This window comes from Polyodon spathula, chromosome 10, assembly GCF_017654505.1.
Source record: "Polyodon spathula isolate WHYD16114869_AA chromosome 10, ASM1765450v1, whole genome shotgun sequence".
Lineage (NCBI taxonomy): Eukaryota > Metazoa > Chordata > Actinopteri > Acipenseriformes > Polyodontidae > Polyodon > Polyodon spathula.
Genome location: NC_054543.1, coordinates 45,803,620 through 45,823,375, shown reverse-complemented (window position 1 = coordinate 45,823,375; position 19,756 = coordinate 45,803,620). Strand labels below are relative to the sequence as shown.

At 38.9% G+C, this 19,756-nt stretch overlaps 1 protein-coding gene across 6 annotated transcripts in view; it reads left to right on the top strand.

Moving 5' to 3' along the window:
- Window positions 1-2,195: 2,195 nt before the first annotated feature.
- The window catches only part of LOC121322473 (melanophilin-like), a 34,749-nt gene continuing 17,188 nt past the window's right edge, over window positions 2,196-19,756 (top strand). For 4 of the 6 annotated variants that reach the window (XM_041262517.1, XM_041262519.1, XM_041262516.1 and 1 more), the window contains exons 1-5: window positions 2,196-2,271; window positions 7,122-7,288; window positions 15,434-15,655; window positions 17,752-17,888; window positions 19,098-19,121. In XM_041262517.1, the coding sequence (XP_041118451.1) occupies window positions 7,164-7,288; window positions 15,434-15,655; window positions 17,752-17,888; window positions 19,098-19,121 (508 nt within the window). In that variant the 5' untranslated portion in view covers window positions 2,196-2,271; window positions 7,122-7,163. The remainder of the gene's footprint in view (window positions 2,272-7,121; window positions 7,289-15,433; window positions 15,656-17,751; window positions 17,889-19,097; window positions 19,122-19,756) is intronic. The other 2 variants (XM_041262520.1, XM_041262515.1) reach the window with 1 other exon arrangement.

The following is a 19,756-nucleotide window of genomic DNA, read 5'->3' as shown; positions in this document are numbered from 1 at the left end:
CAGAGTTGAGAAGACTTTCTAATAGCAACATGGCAGGTCACTTGACTAATATATTTGTTCTGTGTAAACAGAGTCCAGAAAAACAGAACCTCACTTAACTTACCTGCTCGACCATTGCAGGATGATCATTTAAACACCAGGTGGAGCACTAAACTAGCTCAGAATACAGAATACAATTCATTCTGTGTTGTAAAAATGCATGTGTCCTAGAAATGGTAAATCTGCAGTGGCACTGGAATAATTTTTAAAGTGGGGGTGCTGAAAGCCATTGAACAAAATGGCAACCCCTTTATATGATGAAAGCCATGCAAAGCCAGCACCCTTAGTTCCAGCGCCCTTGTAAATCTGTGTTATCTAACATAGTATTCATTGACTTTGTTACAAAACTGTATTTTTTAAGTGGTTTAGCTAAACCAAAAAAATTCACTTTTTTTTTCAACACAATTTTATCATCTTAAATAGATGGTTCCAATTGCATGCAGAATCCAAGCTGAGCAAAACTGGCTCTGCTTTGCAAATGATGCTGGCTGCAAATTACATGCGTCATTGAGGGGCCTGGTTGTTGTTTTTCCATTAAGCTACAGCAAAGGGGGGAGGGTGAAAAAAAAGACATCTCAGTTAATTCAAAAGCAATTGTGTATAGCATAAAGTGTCAAGAATTGCTGGAAACTGAGGGAACATGAAGCCATTTTTTCTGGAACAGAGGCTTGAAACCTGGTTCCAGGAGACCTAGTTTGAGGCAAGTTTGCTGAATCAAACCCCATGTCTCCTCTGGTGTGCCATGCAATGTCCTGAAACCTAGTCTCTTGAACCCAAGTCACAAGCCAGTGGCTTTATGTCCCCTCAGCTATACAGAGGTGCTCGTGACATATAGATGGAATCATGGTTTCCATGAGCTGTGTGCTACACATTCAGTCAGATAGCAGAGAGAGAACTAAAACACACTCCCTTTTCATTACTGAATTCATTAGAAGTGAACCTGTTTCAGTCCTGCTTAAACAAGTCCTTGTTTATTATTTAAAATTCATTATTTAATGATAATTATGTATTGCTAACACTGTCTACAATGCCAAAGTAATCTGACCTCTTTATCAGGGTTTGTTAAGCACAATTTATAATGAATTGGATCTGATTTTAGAGTAATGCTGCATGGCCCCTGCCTCTGTTGCAAGTAAAATAGTAAGAGACCTGGCCTCTTATAAAGGCAGTTCTTCAGGTACACAAATTGAATACATCTATAAGCTATACTGTACAACCAATAAATTTCCATCCGGCTAGCCCACTAAAAACTGCATAGTATTTTATTAATTGCTATTGGTTCCCATAAAAACTATTGAGGTTGGCTAGATTTAGATAAGGCTAAGGGGAGAGCAAATATTTGTTTTTATATCTACTACATTGCATATAGTCACATTGGGGTACTGAAACTTAAATATCACCTATCTATCTTTTAACTCAATAAAATTAAGAAAACAATAAAAAACAGGAACATGTCTGAATGTCACTTTTATGCTACAAGATTCTCAAAGAATGACCCTCTTCAGCCTACAAGATTCTCAAAGAATGATCCTCTTCTATTACAGCAAGTGCTGAAGGGAAGGGAAGATTGGAGCTTGACAATTTCCCAATTTCATGCACAGAGCACATGATACAAGCCTCAGCATTTCTTCAAAGCACATCAATAATATCTATAAACTGTGTTTTTTCTGAACTGAGAGGCTGATACAATGGTGAGTTCAGGGGGTGTCCTGCTATGGCTGGAAGTTGCATTCAATAACACAGGGTAATAATGCTGTAAACCCCCCCCCAGAAATTCTGTATGCAAACAAACTCCTTGTAGGCATGGAGGGTCAGAGCTTTTGTTTTTGGTCGGTTTAAATGGGGAGTTTGGGGTGTTTCAGAGAGCAAAGAATAGGCACTGCTAGACCCAGTCAATCCTCACTAATGAACCAAAAGCTGTTTGTGTGTGCATGTGGTGTGTGTGTGTGCGTGTGTGTGCGTGTGTGTGAGTGTGTGTGAGTGTGTGTGTGTGTGTGTGCGTCTGTGTGGGTATGTGCGTGTGTGTGTGTAATACTGTTTGTTTATGACAAACTGGTGTGTGTGGTACATACTGTTTTTGACACTACTCTCCGAGGGAAAAAGGGCGGAGAAACAACTTTTCTATTTTTTTTTGATCTCCAGTTAACACCAAGCATGTGATGTTTCAGCCCAGTTACTGCTCTGCCAAACTCACAAAGGATTAGACCTCAGTCCAACACACCCACAGCACAGGTAAATACGAACAAAGAAATGACTATTATATGACTTATATATATATATATATATATATATATATATATATATATATATATATAGTATATATATAATATTACCGTTGTATATGAAACCAAATTTGCTTTTCATTTAATGTAATGTTTTTTTGCTTTGTTAATAGAGTTACAGATGATTTGTCTTTCCAACTTCCAAGCCAGTGAATTACATTAATAAAGTTAGACGAAGTATTTTAGGTTAGCTGCAGTTTGTCTGTAAAATACTTTTCAATTTACCTGTCTTGACATTATTTGTTCATGTAAAATGCATATTAATAGTCATTTGTCATTTAATGGACAAGAAGTATATCATGGACAACATACTTTTAATAAATCTTATTGGAAATAATGCTAATTATTATTTTAGTGTTATTTTATTTTAGTGTTATTTTAGTGTTAATTTGCAGATTGAAAATTAACTTTAAACAAAGCTTGTTTTACTGCTGGAAATAGATTAGTGTTTTTGGAAGTTCCATGAATTCTTTGAGGTCCTTGGTATGAATTTTTATAATAGTTTGAATTATTATTATTTAAAGTCTAAGCATCTGGATCCATTATTTGTTAATTAGAAGGTTATGCTGGTTACATTCTAAGCAAACATGTTTTGTGCAAATTGAGATTTTGCATAACAGGTCTGCTAGATTCCTAAGAGGTGATTCAGAAAAGGCTGTATTCTCTCTGTCACTATTGAAACAGGCCTTGCTGTTAATTCCAGTCATCAATCCAGTAAGAAACCAGTATGTGTGGGTTTCATTTCCTGGTCACTAGCACAGCTGCTGGAAAGAAGCAGAGAGAGAAAGGGAGAGAGAGAGAGAGAGAGAGAGAGAGAGAGAGAGAGAGAGAGAGAGAGAGAGAGAGAGAGAGAGAGAGAGCTTAAAAACTCACTGAGAGATGTTTTATTATTATTATTATTATTATTATTATTATTATTATTATTATTATTATTATTATTATTATTAATGGAAGCTACATATAAGTAAGTTTAGAGCAGCAGTTAAGAAGCTTTTTTTACAGAGAGTTATAAATACAGGTGAAGTAGTAGGATCTAAAACACTGCATACATTTAAGAAATTATTAGATTCTGAGGTTTTAAATTAGTTCCTCTCAGTAGGGGAGAATGCTGTGCTAACAAGGGATGAGTCTTGATGGGCTGAATGGCCTTTTCTCGTTCATAAACTTTTCTTATGTTCTTATGTTATTATTAGTATTATTATATATTTTAAAAAGACTGATCCTTTTTGCTGTAGCATACTGTTTCACTGAGACACTCTGCTAGGGAATCATTTTGCAATAAGTGCATTAATGCCAAACATTTTTCTTTACATGTGTGAGACATGAGCTTTCAAACCCATTAAAATCCACTGCAGCTGCACTGGAGGCTGACATAGATGAACCAATACAAGCTGATGGATCACATTTTTACCATAAAACATAGTGATGCTCACAAATTGGAAAAAACACCCTGTGGTGTAACCTGCTCTTGAATTTCAGTAATGGTCTTGTAAAAGACTGATGGTCCAGCCAGGTGCTTGTGCTGCTTCATTAAATAAACCAGGCAGGCAGTATGCCTGCTTCATCCTTGTCAATTATCTTAACAGCTGCATTAAAAAGAAAACAACAGGCAGCCCCTTGACCCTCCCTTAGAAACATAGAGTTGTCATTACAGCTGTCTACAGTCCAATGAGGCTGTTTTTGCCTGTTGACTTTTAAAGTTATCACACACATTTGTCGTCACAGTGCATCACGTCCAAAGGTGTAAATAAGCTTATGCCAAACCGTGCCAAAAAGTAATTGTTACACTTATCAAATGTTCTTTGAACGTAATGACCTGGTACTATGATGATGACAATAGATACAGTAGCTACAGTGAAAGGCTATCCAATCTAAAGTGGTAATCAATTGCTGCACCGTGCTTCAGTCTTTCAGCTTCTTGTTCCACTTCCATTGTGCTGGTCATGCTGTGGTCTGCAAGTGATTGTTCTGCATCTGGTGACCTGCAACCTCAACCTTTTTGTTAAGTGTTAACTTACCAGGAAGTAATTGTCTAACTTGTTTGTGTTTTTTAAATGGCCTATTAGTAGCTTTCGATTGTAGATTTATGCTCTCTAAGATGCATGCTCTTTTTAAACAATCTTTTACATATATATATGTAACCCCTGTGGTGGTGTCATTCCAACACAACAGTGTGTGTGTGCATTTCTGTGGACTTTATCTTGAATACAGTAGCAGTAATACTTGTCACTTTTAATCTCTTGAGTACAGTCAACCATGAGATTTGGCACAGCGTTTGTGGCCTGTGTTTATTAATAGTTTAATACAACCCTTGATTGCAAAAGTATGCTAATTCCATTTCTCCATAGAAATATGTTCATACAATCAGATATAAGCAGCTACATAATGCATCTATGTGTTTAAAAAATATCACCTAAAGATACATTAACTGCACCCACAAAACTATAAGATGGGAAAATAACTTTGTTAAATAATTGGTTTTAATGTATTGCGTTCCACCCACTCATATTATGTGCTTAGTGCATTCAGTAAATATTAATAAATTATATCTACAGTGAAACTACATCTACAGTACAACACTTAATGTACCAGTTTTTCAAAGTGTAGCCAGTCATTTTAAAACACAAATTAAGACCATTTTCCAAATGATTATTTCAGTGGAGTTTCTCTTCTGTAAGTTACAAACTCAACAAGGAAATGATTCACAGCTGTTATCAGTTCCCTCTTGCTCTAGTGTGCTTTATGGGTGGAGTAAGTAAGTCACATGATCACATCCTGAACTGTAATATAAAGCTGTGGTGCTTATTTCTGAAACTACATAGCTCCACACTGAACGATTTAATTAGAATGACATGGGCTGTTCTCTCCCAAACTCCGAGAAGTCCATTGCTTTTGCTTCTCGAGCATTAAGCTCTACTGAACAGAAATACAGTGGGGGAGCATGCATCTGGGCATGTGAATGCTGGCACATATATCTATATGGCCAGATGTTTACAGTCTGCACTGATCACCAGGCTTTCACAGCCTTGATGTCTGCCTCAGGCACAGCACACCTACCACTCCAGCTGTACAGGTGGGCGGACCACCTGCAGCAGTATAATTTTTTGCTTCAGTTCACCTCAGGCCGGGACAACGTGGTGGCAGACCTGCTCTCCAGATCAGTCATTGCTCCTGACCCTGCTAGCCAGCCTATGGATACGGAACAAGACCTAATCCAGTTGCTGCACACGCCCCTCTAGGATGTGGTCTCCCTCCTTGAGCTCCAGCAGGCATCTACAAAAGACCCTCTTCTCTGCATCCTGCACTGCTACATTACAGGTGGCTGGTCCCCCTGGGTGCCCGATGAACTGGTACCGTTCGCCAGAATCAAGTTGGAGCTGTTGTGTTGGAATGACACCACCACAGGGGTTTTACCAGCACTGCTGATGATGGGGTGAGAGCTACAACTGCCACTGGACAGGCTGCCCACACCATGGTCCACCAGCGACAGCACCGCATGAAGCAGCAGTTTGACAAAGTCCACAGATTGAAGTCTCCTACCATACGGGTCTCGAAGTGGGTCAGAGCTAAGTGTCCCCACCGCAGCCAGTGACAAGCTACCGTCCTTTTAGTTCTCCCCAAATCGTGTCAGTTGCCAGCTCGAACCGGTCACTTTTAAGCCCCAAGACGGGTCTCGGTGGCATGCTAGCCAGCTACTCAAAATGCCATCTGCAGAATCTCAGCCAGTGCCTTTTGGACACCATGGAACCGCGTTTTGGTCCTCCAACTCCCAAAACTGTTGTGCCCACAGACCAGTCACCTGCAGGACTTTGTTACCTCCTTCCACATCTGAACGGGGGGGGGGGGGGGGGGGGGGGGGGGGGGGGGGTGGGGGGGGGGGGGGGGGGGGGGGGGGGGAGTTATGGTTGGTTAAGCGCCAAGTAGCTCCCTGTTTGTGTCTTGAGTTGTGAGTGTGTTTCTTGCTTGTGTTGCTAAGCTTTGAGGTCGTAAGGTGTTGTGGGTGTGTGCATTACGTCAGTAAAACACCATGTTTCTGAGTTTGTAAAAATCACACAATAAACCTCCTGTTGAGTTCAGATTACAGAAGTTGTGAAAGTCAATTATTGCACCATAGCACTACAGATATTGTGTAGTACAAGATATTGAGATTATGGCAATCTGGAAGCATGTACATGTGTCCTCTATGCCTGTATTTCCTTTTGTATGTCACATCTATGTATGTCATCTCAAGAGAATCGCTTATCCAAAAGTGATTGAAATTTGTCTAAGACAGTTTTATAGAGTTTCATAATCTAGGTGTGTAATGCAGTGTCTCTCTGTTCATGCGTATGATGGAAGGAGGTCATGGTGATTTTAACTTGGGTTGAATTTTTGTTAACATTAATTCCACTAAGTAGCCAGAACTTTGAAAACACCAAGCTGCCCCACGACTTTTGATATTTAAACAATCAAGTCTGTTCATTGTACAGTTAACCATGTGATTTCCATAAATTGTTGACATTACTGAGATATTTACCTAAATTGAATTCAGAAATGATTAGATTTAAAAGCAGCATGTGTGTACACTGTTAGTGGAAGTACGCATGGCTGCTTTCACTTGCTGTAGCCCCTTTGGTTCTCACATCATTGAATGTGCAACAGAAAAGTAACACAGGTGATAAAGTATTTTTAATGTAATCCACCAATGCATTTGACAGACAAAAAACTAGTCTAACATATACAAATGTATGTAGGTATGCTAGTGTATATAACTAAAACAAGATGACACTCTAACACCTGCCCACTGTTGGTCTGTTACAGGATTGCAATTCCCAGTGCTGAAACTTGAACACAGTTCTTTATATGATTTCTGGGACCATGGGAAAGAAGCTGGATCTATCCAAGCTGACGGATGAAGAGGCCAAGCATGTCTGGGAGGTTATTCAACGGGATTTCGACCTGCGGAAGAAAGAGGAAGACAGACTGGGGTAAGCTTCCAACCCCGGATTTCACTGCAGCTGCTAAAACCAGGGACCCTGGTGTGAGGATGGATACAGCAACACGGTCACAGTTTGAGTACCTTTGTAAATGGAGTATCATACATGACTGGAAATACAGTATGCTGCATGCTTGGACAATCTTTCTGCACTGCTCAAATGGTGCTGCATTAGTATTAATGGTGGCTAGCATTAATAGGTTGATATGACCATTGTTTATAGCTAATCCCTGGCACACCACAGTCAGTCAGCTGTTGCAGAATGAGAGCTCAAGACATTTGCAAGCAGTTGACTAAGTGCCCAAATGTGAGTGTCACTAATGCGTAGCATGCCACGATTCTTAGCTGTTGAAATGTCTCATAAACAACCCTACATCAGGCATACAATAAGCTGTTGTTCTGTAGAGATTAACTTCCATTACTTTACATAATGCATACAGAACAATCCAGTGGCTGTCTTAAAAAGAGTGCACTAGTATCCAGGGCCAGTGTCAGGTTTTGTGCCTCCCAGATACTTTTTTTTAAATTAAAACTAAATGATTTTAGAGCATTTTTATTTTTCTGTAGCCTACTTAGTATACAATTAACAGGACACAGAACATACACAAGAATCATTTAAAATGTACATAGAAAATGTGATCTGCTTATTGCATTTTTTTTTTAGATTTTCTTTTGTTGTCATCTTTTCCTTCCATTTCTGACATCCAGATTTGTGTTTCTTTTTATTAGGAGGTTCCAGGGGTGCAGCTGGTTTAATTGTTAATGGTTTAAAATCCTATAATTATAATAGGTGTTTAAAAATAGACATTATGATAATGAGGCACAACAAAACACTTGTCAAATCAAAGTTTTGTTGGAAAGTAAATGTGCCAGTTATAGAATGTCTTTAACTGGCGCATTTGTATAATTTTATATCAAGATCAGCCAATAGCTTTCGGCTTTACAAAGAACTGGTCAGTAGGGAATAAAAAGAAGCAGGACAAAGGGAACAGGACGCAAGCAGGAAAAGAAAAAAGAAAAAGAGGAGATCTGAAAAGTTTCACTGTGCTGCATGCATACGGTTTAGTTTAGTTTAGTGAAAACTACACGTTTCTAGCCCTAAAGGCTGCTAGAGTAGACTAGCTGGCACAAAAATAGTACATTAACTCATAGTTGCAATTTCATTTCTGTATGTGTATGGGGTCCCCCCTCTGGCATCGGGTCCCCGGGCGGCTGCCCAAGTTGCCCGGGTGCTGACTCCAGTCCTGCTAATATGACACTTCAGCATCACCACTGGGTGGTTTAGAAAATGAACAATTTAGCATTTCTGAAAATTAGATGTTAATTAATTGAGTTTCAGCATGTGAGTACATCCGCTGATTAGTTAGTTAATATGTAGGACTGTGTTTCCTATAAGGGAGCAGGGTTTTCACACAAGATAGACTGGTGTGATCATGGGCTGGTTACTTCAAAATCCTTGGAATGAAGAAAAAAAAACACTGTTCAAACTAACCATACTGGATAAAAGCACAACGGTATTTCTTTCATTTTTTCTATGAATTTTATGCCCAGCTGATTATTAAGCCCTTGAACTTCACATCTCTGTTACTTTGATCCTATATGAATAGCGACATCAAATAACTAAATTCAGTTAGTTCAAACACAATGGCCCCTACATGTCCTGTTTTGCTCAGCTATGACATAAAAACGACGTTTCTGAATTGCTCTTTTCTCATAAAAATGTGAACTTTTATTTACTGCCATGTTAAAACGAGGTCAAAAAGAAGTGCTGTAGGTTCCTGTTTATACCTAAATCACAAGGCAGCCCAGAATTATATCAGAAAGACCAGGAGTAGCCGAGCTATATGCAGCATGCATGCTTCCACCAGTACAGTCCAACGACAAGGACGGGCTGTTTTCATGATCTACAAAGTGGAAGAATGTCACACCACAGCTTTTTATTCTCTGCATTAATCCTGCTGGTGTTTTCCCAGGGGTTGGTTTGTTGTCCCACTTAATCACATGGCTTATCCACATCAAATCTGATTCAGAAATATATAGGGATGCAGAATTTAGATTATTAAATAGATCTCAAGATCCTCAACAAATTGTTAAGGACTGGTAGAATGGTATTTAGTTTTCTCAAGGAGTACCGCTTCCTAATAAAAAAAAAAGGGCTTGACGGCCAGATGGGTTAACAGTATCGTTTGTCAGCCTTTGCATACAAGCTAAAAACATAAAACCATAGAAAAACCTAACTAGAAGTTATGCCAGACAGTGGTAAATTGACTGGATTAATCATGAACATATACTTTATAGGCAGTCCAAAACCTGAACATGCAAACTGAAGTGTAGCCACAGGAGAGGCATTCTGTGGGTTGCAAAACACTGAGCCTCAGATAAACGGATCTAATTAATCAATTCAAAAGCATGGACGTGGCACTTGAAATTGTAGCAGTAGAGATGTTCACCATCCAAAAAATGACAAGTATGTAGGAATCATTTTCACTGTCTATTTTTATGAATAAAGTCGGATATTTAGGCTTCTTTAAACACAGGGTAGAAAAGTTTCATGAAAACCAAAGTTAATCTTATTCATAACAAAATGACTGAGTAAACATTCATTAAATAACTCATGAGTTAAACTTTGTGAATAAGGCTCTATACAACATGTAACAGCATGCCTGTCTTTAGTTCTGACCAATTTGAACAAGTTAGATTTGTTCACGCAGTTCTGCAGTTCACGCTTTCACTCACTGGGTATATGACCTGGTGTCTCATGATAACTTTCTTCACCATCGGCTGCTTGACGTGACTATACAATAGCCATACATTTCTTCTGGATTGTTTTTTACATCTATTTATAGGAATGCCATTGGAAATCTTTAATCATATGATGTTGATGCATCAGACTTACTTGTAAAATCTCAAAGCCTGCCATTGTCAGACAGCTCATGACGATCATAGCCAAGTCACAAGGGGAATTTCTCCAGTTTCCTTTTCCCACAATTTAAACAGAGGGCAAAGTTTCAAACACAAACACAAATGATGCTTTGTTTTAGATAAAATGTCGTCTTACTCCTGTCTAGATGGAGCAAGATTTGTAATAGCCCCTGATGTTTTAACAAAAAACATATTAAATGTATCGCATATGTTTTTATTTTGTACTGTATGTTTTTCGTAAGTTTAAATGCTCATTAACAGACAAAGGACATGTACACAAGTGCACAGGCTATGGTCAGACAAGCTGAAGACAAGGGCACTTATATGGAGGGTTTGTTAATAGACTTTAACTAATACACTTTTACTATGCATAGCAAATTGTAATTGTAGTGCATAAATATAAAATCACAAAATACAAAATACATTTATTAGTACTGAGTAGCGGTGCTCATACTGTCAATGCCTGTTTCTCTAATGAAGAAAGTCTGAGGGGTTTATATGGTGATGTGCACAAAGTGAACTTCGCATTTGTGCGTGGTGTCAATATCCCTGCCCAGGACAATTGCTAATGACAAGGGGAGATTATTTGGAATACTAATATGAGCAGAGCACCTTAGATCTTGGTGACAGACAGTGTCTGCGACTGTAGGATTGCTTGTTCTCATCCCAGTCACCATTGCTAATCATTGATAAGATAATGTACAATGCCAGCAATTCTTACATGCTCTTTCCTGACAAGTGCCACTGGACTTCTAACATAGGCATACATTGGCTTCCACAGTCATCCATCGACAGGCTGTAAAAGTTTATTTTTGAACCCCCTGAAGTTTAGCACTGTCTTAAAAGCGTAGCAAAGTGTAATAGAGGGTTTGGGAAAGGAACAGCATGGTAATGTACTGTTAATGTTAGTTATATCTGACTTCATCCTATGTAAGATTGAACACAATTTCTCATTTTGTACCATTAGTGAATTAGTAACCTGGAGATTGAATTCCCTGCAACACTTTCGATACCAAGCTGTGATTAATAAGAAACTCACAACCCCACAATAATGCTTCATTAAAAATCAGCCATGTCTCTCTGTGTGACGTACAGAACAACAGTGAGACTCGTTAACCAGTTTGCTTCCCTCTTTTTGATTTTTAATTTAAAAATTTCAACACACTTTTTACTTAGTCTGCAATTTAAATGTTGTTACATGTAATGTGGGATTTACTTTCTAAATTCTAATTTAAGTAAACAATAATTCCTACCTAGCACTAACACAAAGTAATTATGAATAAGCTAATGTTTAAAAAAAAAAACATACCAAAATGAGTAAGTGTTGAATACATACAAAATATATGCTTAAATAATTCAATACGATATGTTACTGAAATAAACCAGTACATATTTATATTAGAACATACTGATAGTATTTTAAAGATTAGCCACATATTGCATTGTGTTGCAGTTAGTTTGCTTACTGTTAGAATGTTTTAGTGTAACAGCACAGTGGATAACCCATAATAAATCAATTTTCTTATCTGTTATTCTATTAGCAACATCGTCAATGCCCCTTCCTTTCTGCTGATCTTTTGGTTTTTGCTTACCTGCATATTCAAATACTGTATGACCTAAATTCCTGGCACTAATCACATCCTGTGCTGTATGTACCCTGATATGATTAAAGTTAGACAATTCAAGTAAGCCTGACCAGACAATGTGTAATCTGTCGTGGTATGTAAAATGCATCTCTGCAATAAAGTAAAACCAAGAAACCTTCATATATAGGGTCCCTTGATAATGTTACTGGACTCTAAAACCTTGATTATCTCTTCTTTAAATTGTAGCATTGAAGGGGTTCATTTAAAATATAGGAAACCCACATCCTTATACTTTTCAGTTGCAAATGTCTGTTATGCATTATTAAAACCAGACCAGTCCCTATGGCATTCATTCCAAACCAGAGAGATCTCCAACGGAGGGAGTCTTGGAGGGACCCAGCCATGTGTTTAATAATTGGAAGTCATTTCTTTGCTCAAGGCTGTTGTTTGCTTTGTGTGTTATTGCCTTAAATGGGTCTCACTCAGCCAGCTGTTTAATATGGGCTGGAGAAAAATAGGACTGTGGCTGTTCTTTCATTAAATCCCAAGCTGCAGAATGCTCCCTGAGGATAATCTTTCCATTTAAAAATAAAATGCTAAGAGGCAAATGATTGAAAGAATCTGCTGGTCTTAGACTTATTTACATATGCCGCTGTCAGGGATTTTTACTTTAAATAAGGTCTGTTTGAAGTTTTGATAGCCCAGAAGGCAATCAAATGGAGTTTTAATGTACAGGCACTTGCAGTATCTGCATAACAGCAAGAAGCTAGTCATACAAATCCTGTTCCATCTACTGATAGCCTTTAGCACTATACTGTAAAACATTATAGAAGACTAAACTCTAATAAATGTATTAAGTACTGGCCACTCTCATTGTTTATCTTGGGTGGCCTGTGACCATGACATCCAACCCCTTTTACTGCATAGGGTAAACAACTGAAAATCATCATTAAAACTTCTACCGATGAAGTCCAGCAGCCTCAGAGCATCAAGCTCCCCTGACACAGTCACAAAGCACCAAGAGGAAAGTGCATTGCATAGCACTGGATATATTGACAGTGGAAGGTTATTGAAAGAAGGGATAGGAAGTAGACTCTTAAGATACAGATGTCAGATATGGATTTTGCATCAGTTCAGATATGGAAATCCTAATAGTATTAATAGCAGGCTTTAACTTTTGTATGAGTAAGGGAACTGGAAGAGCTACGTGTTTTGAAATGCAATGTTTGATGCCTCCTTGTGCAGACTTTATTTTTACATTTTTCCTGTTCAATTCCTGTGTTGCATGTAATTAGACCCTACCCGAGCCTTGCATTATCAATGTTGTCTGCAGGATGTAGGTAGGGTCCTATTACCTGTAACACATGACTCAAATGGAGAGAGAAACCAAGTATGGTACTGTGCTATATTTCCAACAAGATTATAACACTGTTGTAGAGTAAATAAAAAACAAAACAAAGAAAGATCAACAACTAACCAGCAAGGGGCTTGTGAAACTGCTGTTATAGTCTTAACTATTACATTTTTAGGTGTTCATTTCTGCAAACATTCTACAATCACTGAGGCATCGGTTTTGGCAAAATTTGTGATCTGGTTTACAGTATACTATTGTAGGTTAAGTCAGCAGGGAGCAATTTATATGGCCTATACAATCCCCTTTTTTATATATCCTATTGCAAAGGATATATAAAAAAAAAACAAAAAAAAAAACAGGTCACTTTTAGCCAAGGATTCCTGCAGAGAGGGGAAAAGTATATAATTGAAAGTAATTCTTTTATTTGAAAATAGGTTCAGTGTGTTGTGGTGGTCATTCAGTCACCCTGCTCCAAGTAATTGTGTACAAACATTTCAAAATTAAGTGCTCAGCTATTACCAGCATATGCAGCTAACTTTTCTGTCTCAAGATTGCTGTGGTGAATAGTGTATTCAAGGACGGTAAAACAGAATGAGCTGCATATATGCACAATATGAGGCAACATTCTTATATAGTGTACACTATATTGACAAGAAAGTGAAGATAATTCTGTATGCCAAAAGGGAACAAAGGACAGTTCCCTTTTCTGTGGTATTAATTCTCATTGGATGGGTGTTTCTGTGCTTCAGGATACCGGTATGGAATTCTGAATGCACTATTTGCATTGGAAGGATTCCGATTGCGTATACAACAGGGAGTGCTGTCTGCATGTGCTGTAAATGTGTTCATTGCATGAGAAGAATGCTTGCTAATTGTGATTATGGGTGTTTATGCCAGTAAATAACAGTAATTAACATTATTACAGTCTTTTAAAATATGTTGACTTCTTCAAGCAACACCTCATATTCAAGTTTTACATTTCCTCTGATATGCTGCATACTCTGTATGGGCTTGGCTGTGTGATTCAAAGGAATTCCTACAAGGTCAATAAATAATGCAATAGCAAGACAAAGCTGTTTAAAACAGCATACCCAGAGTTGAGATCAATGGGTTTATTCTGCTGCAAGGGACTATGAACAATAACTCTTTTGTGAAGAATATAAAAAAAGTAAATCGAAATGCCAATAGCTTTGCTAATCTCAAAGAAAACTACCTACTGTATGTTGAGGTTCTTTTATAATGTGGTTCTACTGTTTCCATGGATACTGTACAGTATCTCTGGAGTTTACAGAGCTAAATGAGATAAATATATTCTCATGTGCCATTGTAAAAAACAATCTTCTAGCAAATAACAATGAGAACTGGAGGTTACAAGAAATCACTGAAGTAGCTCATTAATAATTTGCAATCTGTCCATTTGTGCATATGCCAGTAATTATAAGCCAATGGAACAATTGGCAGGTCTCAAGATCTCAGCTCCTAACTGTTCCAGCTCAATCTTGAACCACTAACACACTAACAACAAGAAGCGCCAGAGATCACTGAACGAGCTTCCTTTAACACTAACACTCGCTCTAATCATTGGAACATACATCTCAGGAGCAGCAAAATAATGTTTTCCCCAGCAAGCCTGCTGCACCACATGTTGAATTGCACCTCCCTTCTCCTGCTTTCTCTGCTGGTCCAACAAGACCTACCCTTTGAAGAAAAGCCCCCAGTTCTTTCTTGAACTTATTATACCATGTGCTTCAATGATCTGGTCTGGACTGGTCTTAGTTCTGCTGAATTCCTAATGATTTGATTAGGCAACCAAATAACCTTTGAAGTTGCATAACAAACCTTATATCATGACCATACTCAATGTAGTTAACCCATTGGTGCTTGATAAATCCTGGAATTCTGTAGGGATGAACCAAGTGCCTCCACCGGCAGCTTCAAATGATTGGAAGATGCACAGACGTTAAGGCAAATGTATTGCATGTACAAAAGTTGCTTTAACTGCCTAATTTCTAATGGGAAAACAAATCTGAGCCATGTCTGCTGTGGCTTGTCCTGAATGCTAACCAACCCCTGTATTAATAATAATTCTCACGTGACACCCAATAAAAACTAACACACCTCGCCTCTCTAAAGGATGTCTTCCATACTCTCTAACATGGAGCTCTCTCAGGCTAGAATGGATCTAAGTGGTAGAATACAAAGAAAACATCAGCCCACAATGCCCATTTTAATACGTGGCCTCACTCCACCCCTCGCTCCACTCCTTTGTATTTAGAGAGCTGAAGACCAAGCTCGAGAAGGAGGACACGAAGCTGGAGCTGCTAGGGACCCAGTCCAGTCTGACGGACTCACACTGCATCCGGTGTCTGCAGCCGTTCAAGTTCCTGATGAACAGCAAGCGCCAGTGCCTGGACTGCCGCCTCTACACCTGCAAGTCCTGCAGCCGCTACAACAAGAAGGAGCGCGGCTGGGTGTGCGACCCCTGCAGGACGTCTCGGTGAGGCCTTGTAGAGAAGTAGAGAATTCACAAGGAAGTGTCTTCTAACCTATTAGATTGTTGGAGAAGCATTGGTCTAGAAAGGCACCTACACCTAAAAGCATGCATTGCATAATTAGTGTGTCAGCATAAGAAACATATGTGATGTTGCCAACCCATTTTAATCCCTTGCAGGGAACACAACATGACTGCTGATTCATCGCTTCAACATCTCTGTCCTGAGTATAACATCCTGCAACCCTACAGCACTTAATACCTTTGTTTAAATAAAAGTTTGTTCAGTTGCCCTGACAATAGAGAGTTGATGATATTAACATTACGTTATTCTTTTTGAGATATGTACCTTACTTTAAAAAAAAACACACACACACAAAAAGGAGTTCATCTTCACTGGCGAAAGGAAGGAAAGAAATCTGATTCTGTGTAAATTAGGTTTCATTTGAATCTGCAAGGGTAATGAATTGATCATCAAAGGGGATCAATGCAAGCACTGGAGCGAGCTGTGGTCCCCTACCTCCAGGAACAGCAATAATCTCTGCATCACAATCTCTGCATCAGCAATAATCTCTGCATCACAAATCCAGCATGACATCGGAAAGTCAGTTGTAACTTGCAATTCCCCCAGGAGACCACACATGGTCTGCTGTAAATACAAATAACAGGAGAGGACAATGCTCTTTCTGAATCCCCTCTCAGGACTGTTATAAGATGTTATAATCTACAGCTGCCATGCACAGCTGAAACAAAGAGGCTGCAAGCATATCCAGCAGATAGCTCTGTTAATGCACGGCTATTACGGGTTCTGATGACCCCTGCAGGAGAGAAAGGGCAGTGCGATATGAGATTGAATACTTGACCATGGACTCTGTTTGTGCAGAGATTTGGACTTCTTGGTTCTTGAAGCTGGTAAATATTTTAAAAGAGGACGGACATTGAAATGTGTTTTTCATCCCATTTCTTGGTCGTGGTGTCTAGGCTGAATGTTATTTCACAGAGGCATAGATTGTTCAACCCTGAACAACTTAGTAAACACTCATAGCTGGTGGCAGCATAGCACACAGAACTGTCTACTACTCATACCACATACACAGGTTTGATATTGGAATGTAGAAAACCCAGGATGACTTATAATCATGTTTAAACCCTCACTGCTTTCATCCAATTCTTGACATATTAGAAAAGCATTTTTAAAGGTAGTTTTTTAGAGGCTGCTGTTAATTAAAATAACCCTGGTGTGGAAAATGTAGGAATTATGATTAATGTTGCTCGCACACATGTTTTGGGAATGATTTGGTGCATTCAGATTTGGTTTGAGTATATTTTGTGGACTGTTACATGTGTCTGCTGATTGGTTTATTGGCCAGTTTATTGTGTAAAGCCGAGTGTTACACTCTGAATGGATTGTGAGCTAATCTACACAGTGAAGTGTTTATTGCCACTGATCTGTGTGCAATCCTTGACTTTTTTTTTATCGCTTCCGTATTGGAAACAAGTGTTAATGCTGCCACCTTGTGGAACCAAAAAATTCCACATCATTATTGAACTGATATTCAGAACCACCACTGGCAAATTCTATTATCTGGCAAGACACATTTTTTTAAAAAAAACTTTAAGCATTTGTTTAGAGCAGGGCTGTCCAACAGATGACCATTTTGAAGTACATCATTTAAGGCTTTTAATTTGAAAAAACTGCACGGGCCACCTGTAGTCTTTGTTAAAAGCAAGCACAGTTATAATGCAGCAAAGCTGATGTTTTATAAACATGCAACATGTCAAATGAGCAGAAAACCAGTGAAGCTGTTACTTAGTGTAGTTGCTACTATTTAGTTTAGTTTGTGATATTTTTTATAGGGCTCTTTGAGCCTAAAATTTGGACAATTTTGGTTTCTACTAATGTTTCCAAAGCATTGACTCCACAGACTCAACTTACAGGGCATGTTCCAAAAAACAAAAAAAAATAATTCAAATATACAACAAAATAGTATAGAATTTGGCCATATTAAATGAAAATGGTTATTACCCATAAAATATAAAAAATGAATGAATAAATCAATCAATCAATAAAAATGCGTGCAGTGTAATGTCTTGTTCTCCAGGGTTGTGAAAATGGGTTCCTTGGACTGGTATCACGAGCACGTCCGCTCACGCTTCAAACGATTCGGAAGCGCCAAGGTGATGCGATCGCTGTACAAGAGACTCCACAGCGAGCAGAGGCTTAAATCGGAACTAGCAGGTAGGTATGACTTCATAGGGGTGAAGAGAGGTGCTGCAGAACCTGGCTGTAGGAACCAGTAGAGCTGAACATGCCATACAATTGGGCTAGGGCTAGTGTCAGTGTTAGGGTTAGGGTTAAGGGTTGGTGTTGGTATTGATGTTGGTATTAGGGTTAAGGTTAGGGTTGGGGTTGGGGTTGGGGTTAGTGTTAGGGTTAGGGTTAGGGTTGGTGTTGGTGTTGGTGTTTATGTTAGGGTTAGGTTTAAGGTTGGTGTTGGTGTTGGTGTCGGGGTTATGGTTAGGGGTAGGGTTAGATTTGGTGTTGGTGTTGGTGTTGGTGTTAGGGTTAGAGTTGGTGTTGGTGTTATGGTTAGGGCTAGGGTTAGAGTTGGTGTTGGTGTTGGTGCTGGTGTTAGGGTTATAGTTGGTGTTGGTGTTGATGTTAGGGTTAGGGTTAGGGTTAGGCCTAGGGTTGGTGTTGGTGTTGGTGTTAGGTTTATGGTTAGGGTTAGGGTTAGATTTGGTGTTGGTGTTGGGGTTATGGTTAGGGTTAGGGTTAGTGTTGGTGTTGGTGTTGGTGTTGGTGTTGGTGTTGGTGGTTGGTGTTGGTGTTAGGGTTACAGCTGGTGTTGGGGTTAGGGTTAGGGTTAGGGTTAGGGTTAGGGTTAGGGTTGGTGTTGATGTTGATGTTGATGTTAGTGTTAGTGTAATTTTTAGTGTCTGTTTTGGTGTTGGTGTTGGTGACAAGAGTACTTGCAGGTAATGTCACACCAAGGAGGAGACAGACACAGTACTGCTGTATGGAAGCACTGTTTTCACAAGTTTAATAACAAAATAACAGTTTTAAACAAATAAAACACTTTGTAAAACAAAACTAAATGATGGCCAAAACAGACACGAACAAAACGAACAGGTATCGTGCTGGTGTATATCCAGCGTGCTTAGCAATTGTTTTCTTTTAGTTCTCTTTCTCTTTACCTCCCAACTCCCATTTTGCCTCTGGGGTTGGGTATGGGGTTGGGTATGGGGTTGGGTATCGGGTTGTGGTTGGGTTTGGGGTTGGGTATGGGGTTGGGGTTGGGGTTAGGGTTAGAGCTAGGATATGAGATTAATGTCCTTCCTAATTACACAAAGCATGCCTTATCATTGCAGTACAGTGGAAATTAGGTCACAATGTAAATTTATTCTGATTTTCAATAATGTTAACCTACTGTGGGATTTCTTTCAGATTCAAACTGGGAATCCGATGACAGTAAGTCTCTCTTCAGGGGTTTTAAGTAGACTTTTGCTTGTTTTGCCTGGTGCCAGTGTTCTGCTATCTTGTCGTTTGTTTTAAGGTGTCACAAGCTGTGAAACATCAAATAGAATTCATACAGTTCAGAAGATTGTGTACTATGAGCTGATGAAAATCCTGCTCTGATATTGGCTGTCTGTTAGTCTTTCAAAAGCACTTGAGGGTACCTTTCCTCCCTATCCATTTTATTTGTTTGCATTAGAAACAAAGGTGACCAATACTTCTAAATACTGTATCCCTCATGAGTGACTTGGCTAATCAAGCATCATGGGGTCTGTTTTACTAACCTTCTGATAAAGTAAAAAGTGTGTGCTGCTTTTTAAGAGGAACATAAAACTGTTGGACTGCAGCCTCTGGGCCCTGTTTTTCTGGTTAATATTTTTTTATGAATGTATTTTTAAAAGCAGCATTGCAAAATCAGCACTGGATCCTACATCTAGTATTTCTATCACAATGTATATGAAGCCACGGACGAGCTGTATACTTTAGGTAATTTCATGTTTTCGTAATGTGTATGTAGAAGTGCAGAGGGAGGTTACTGGTGGAGGGGCAGTACTGGGTCTTTCACAAAGGGACTGTCATTCTGATATATC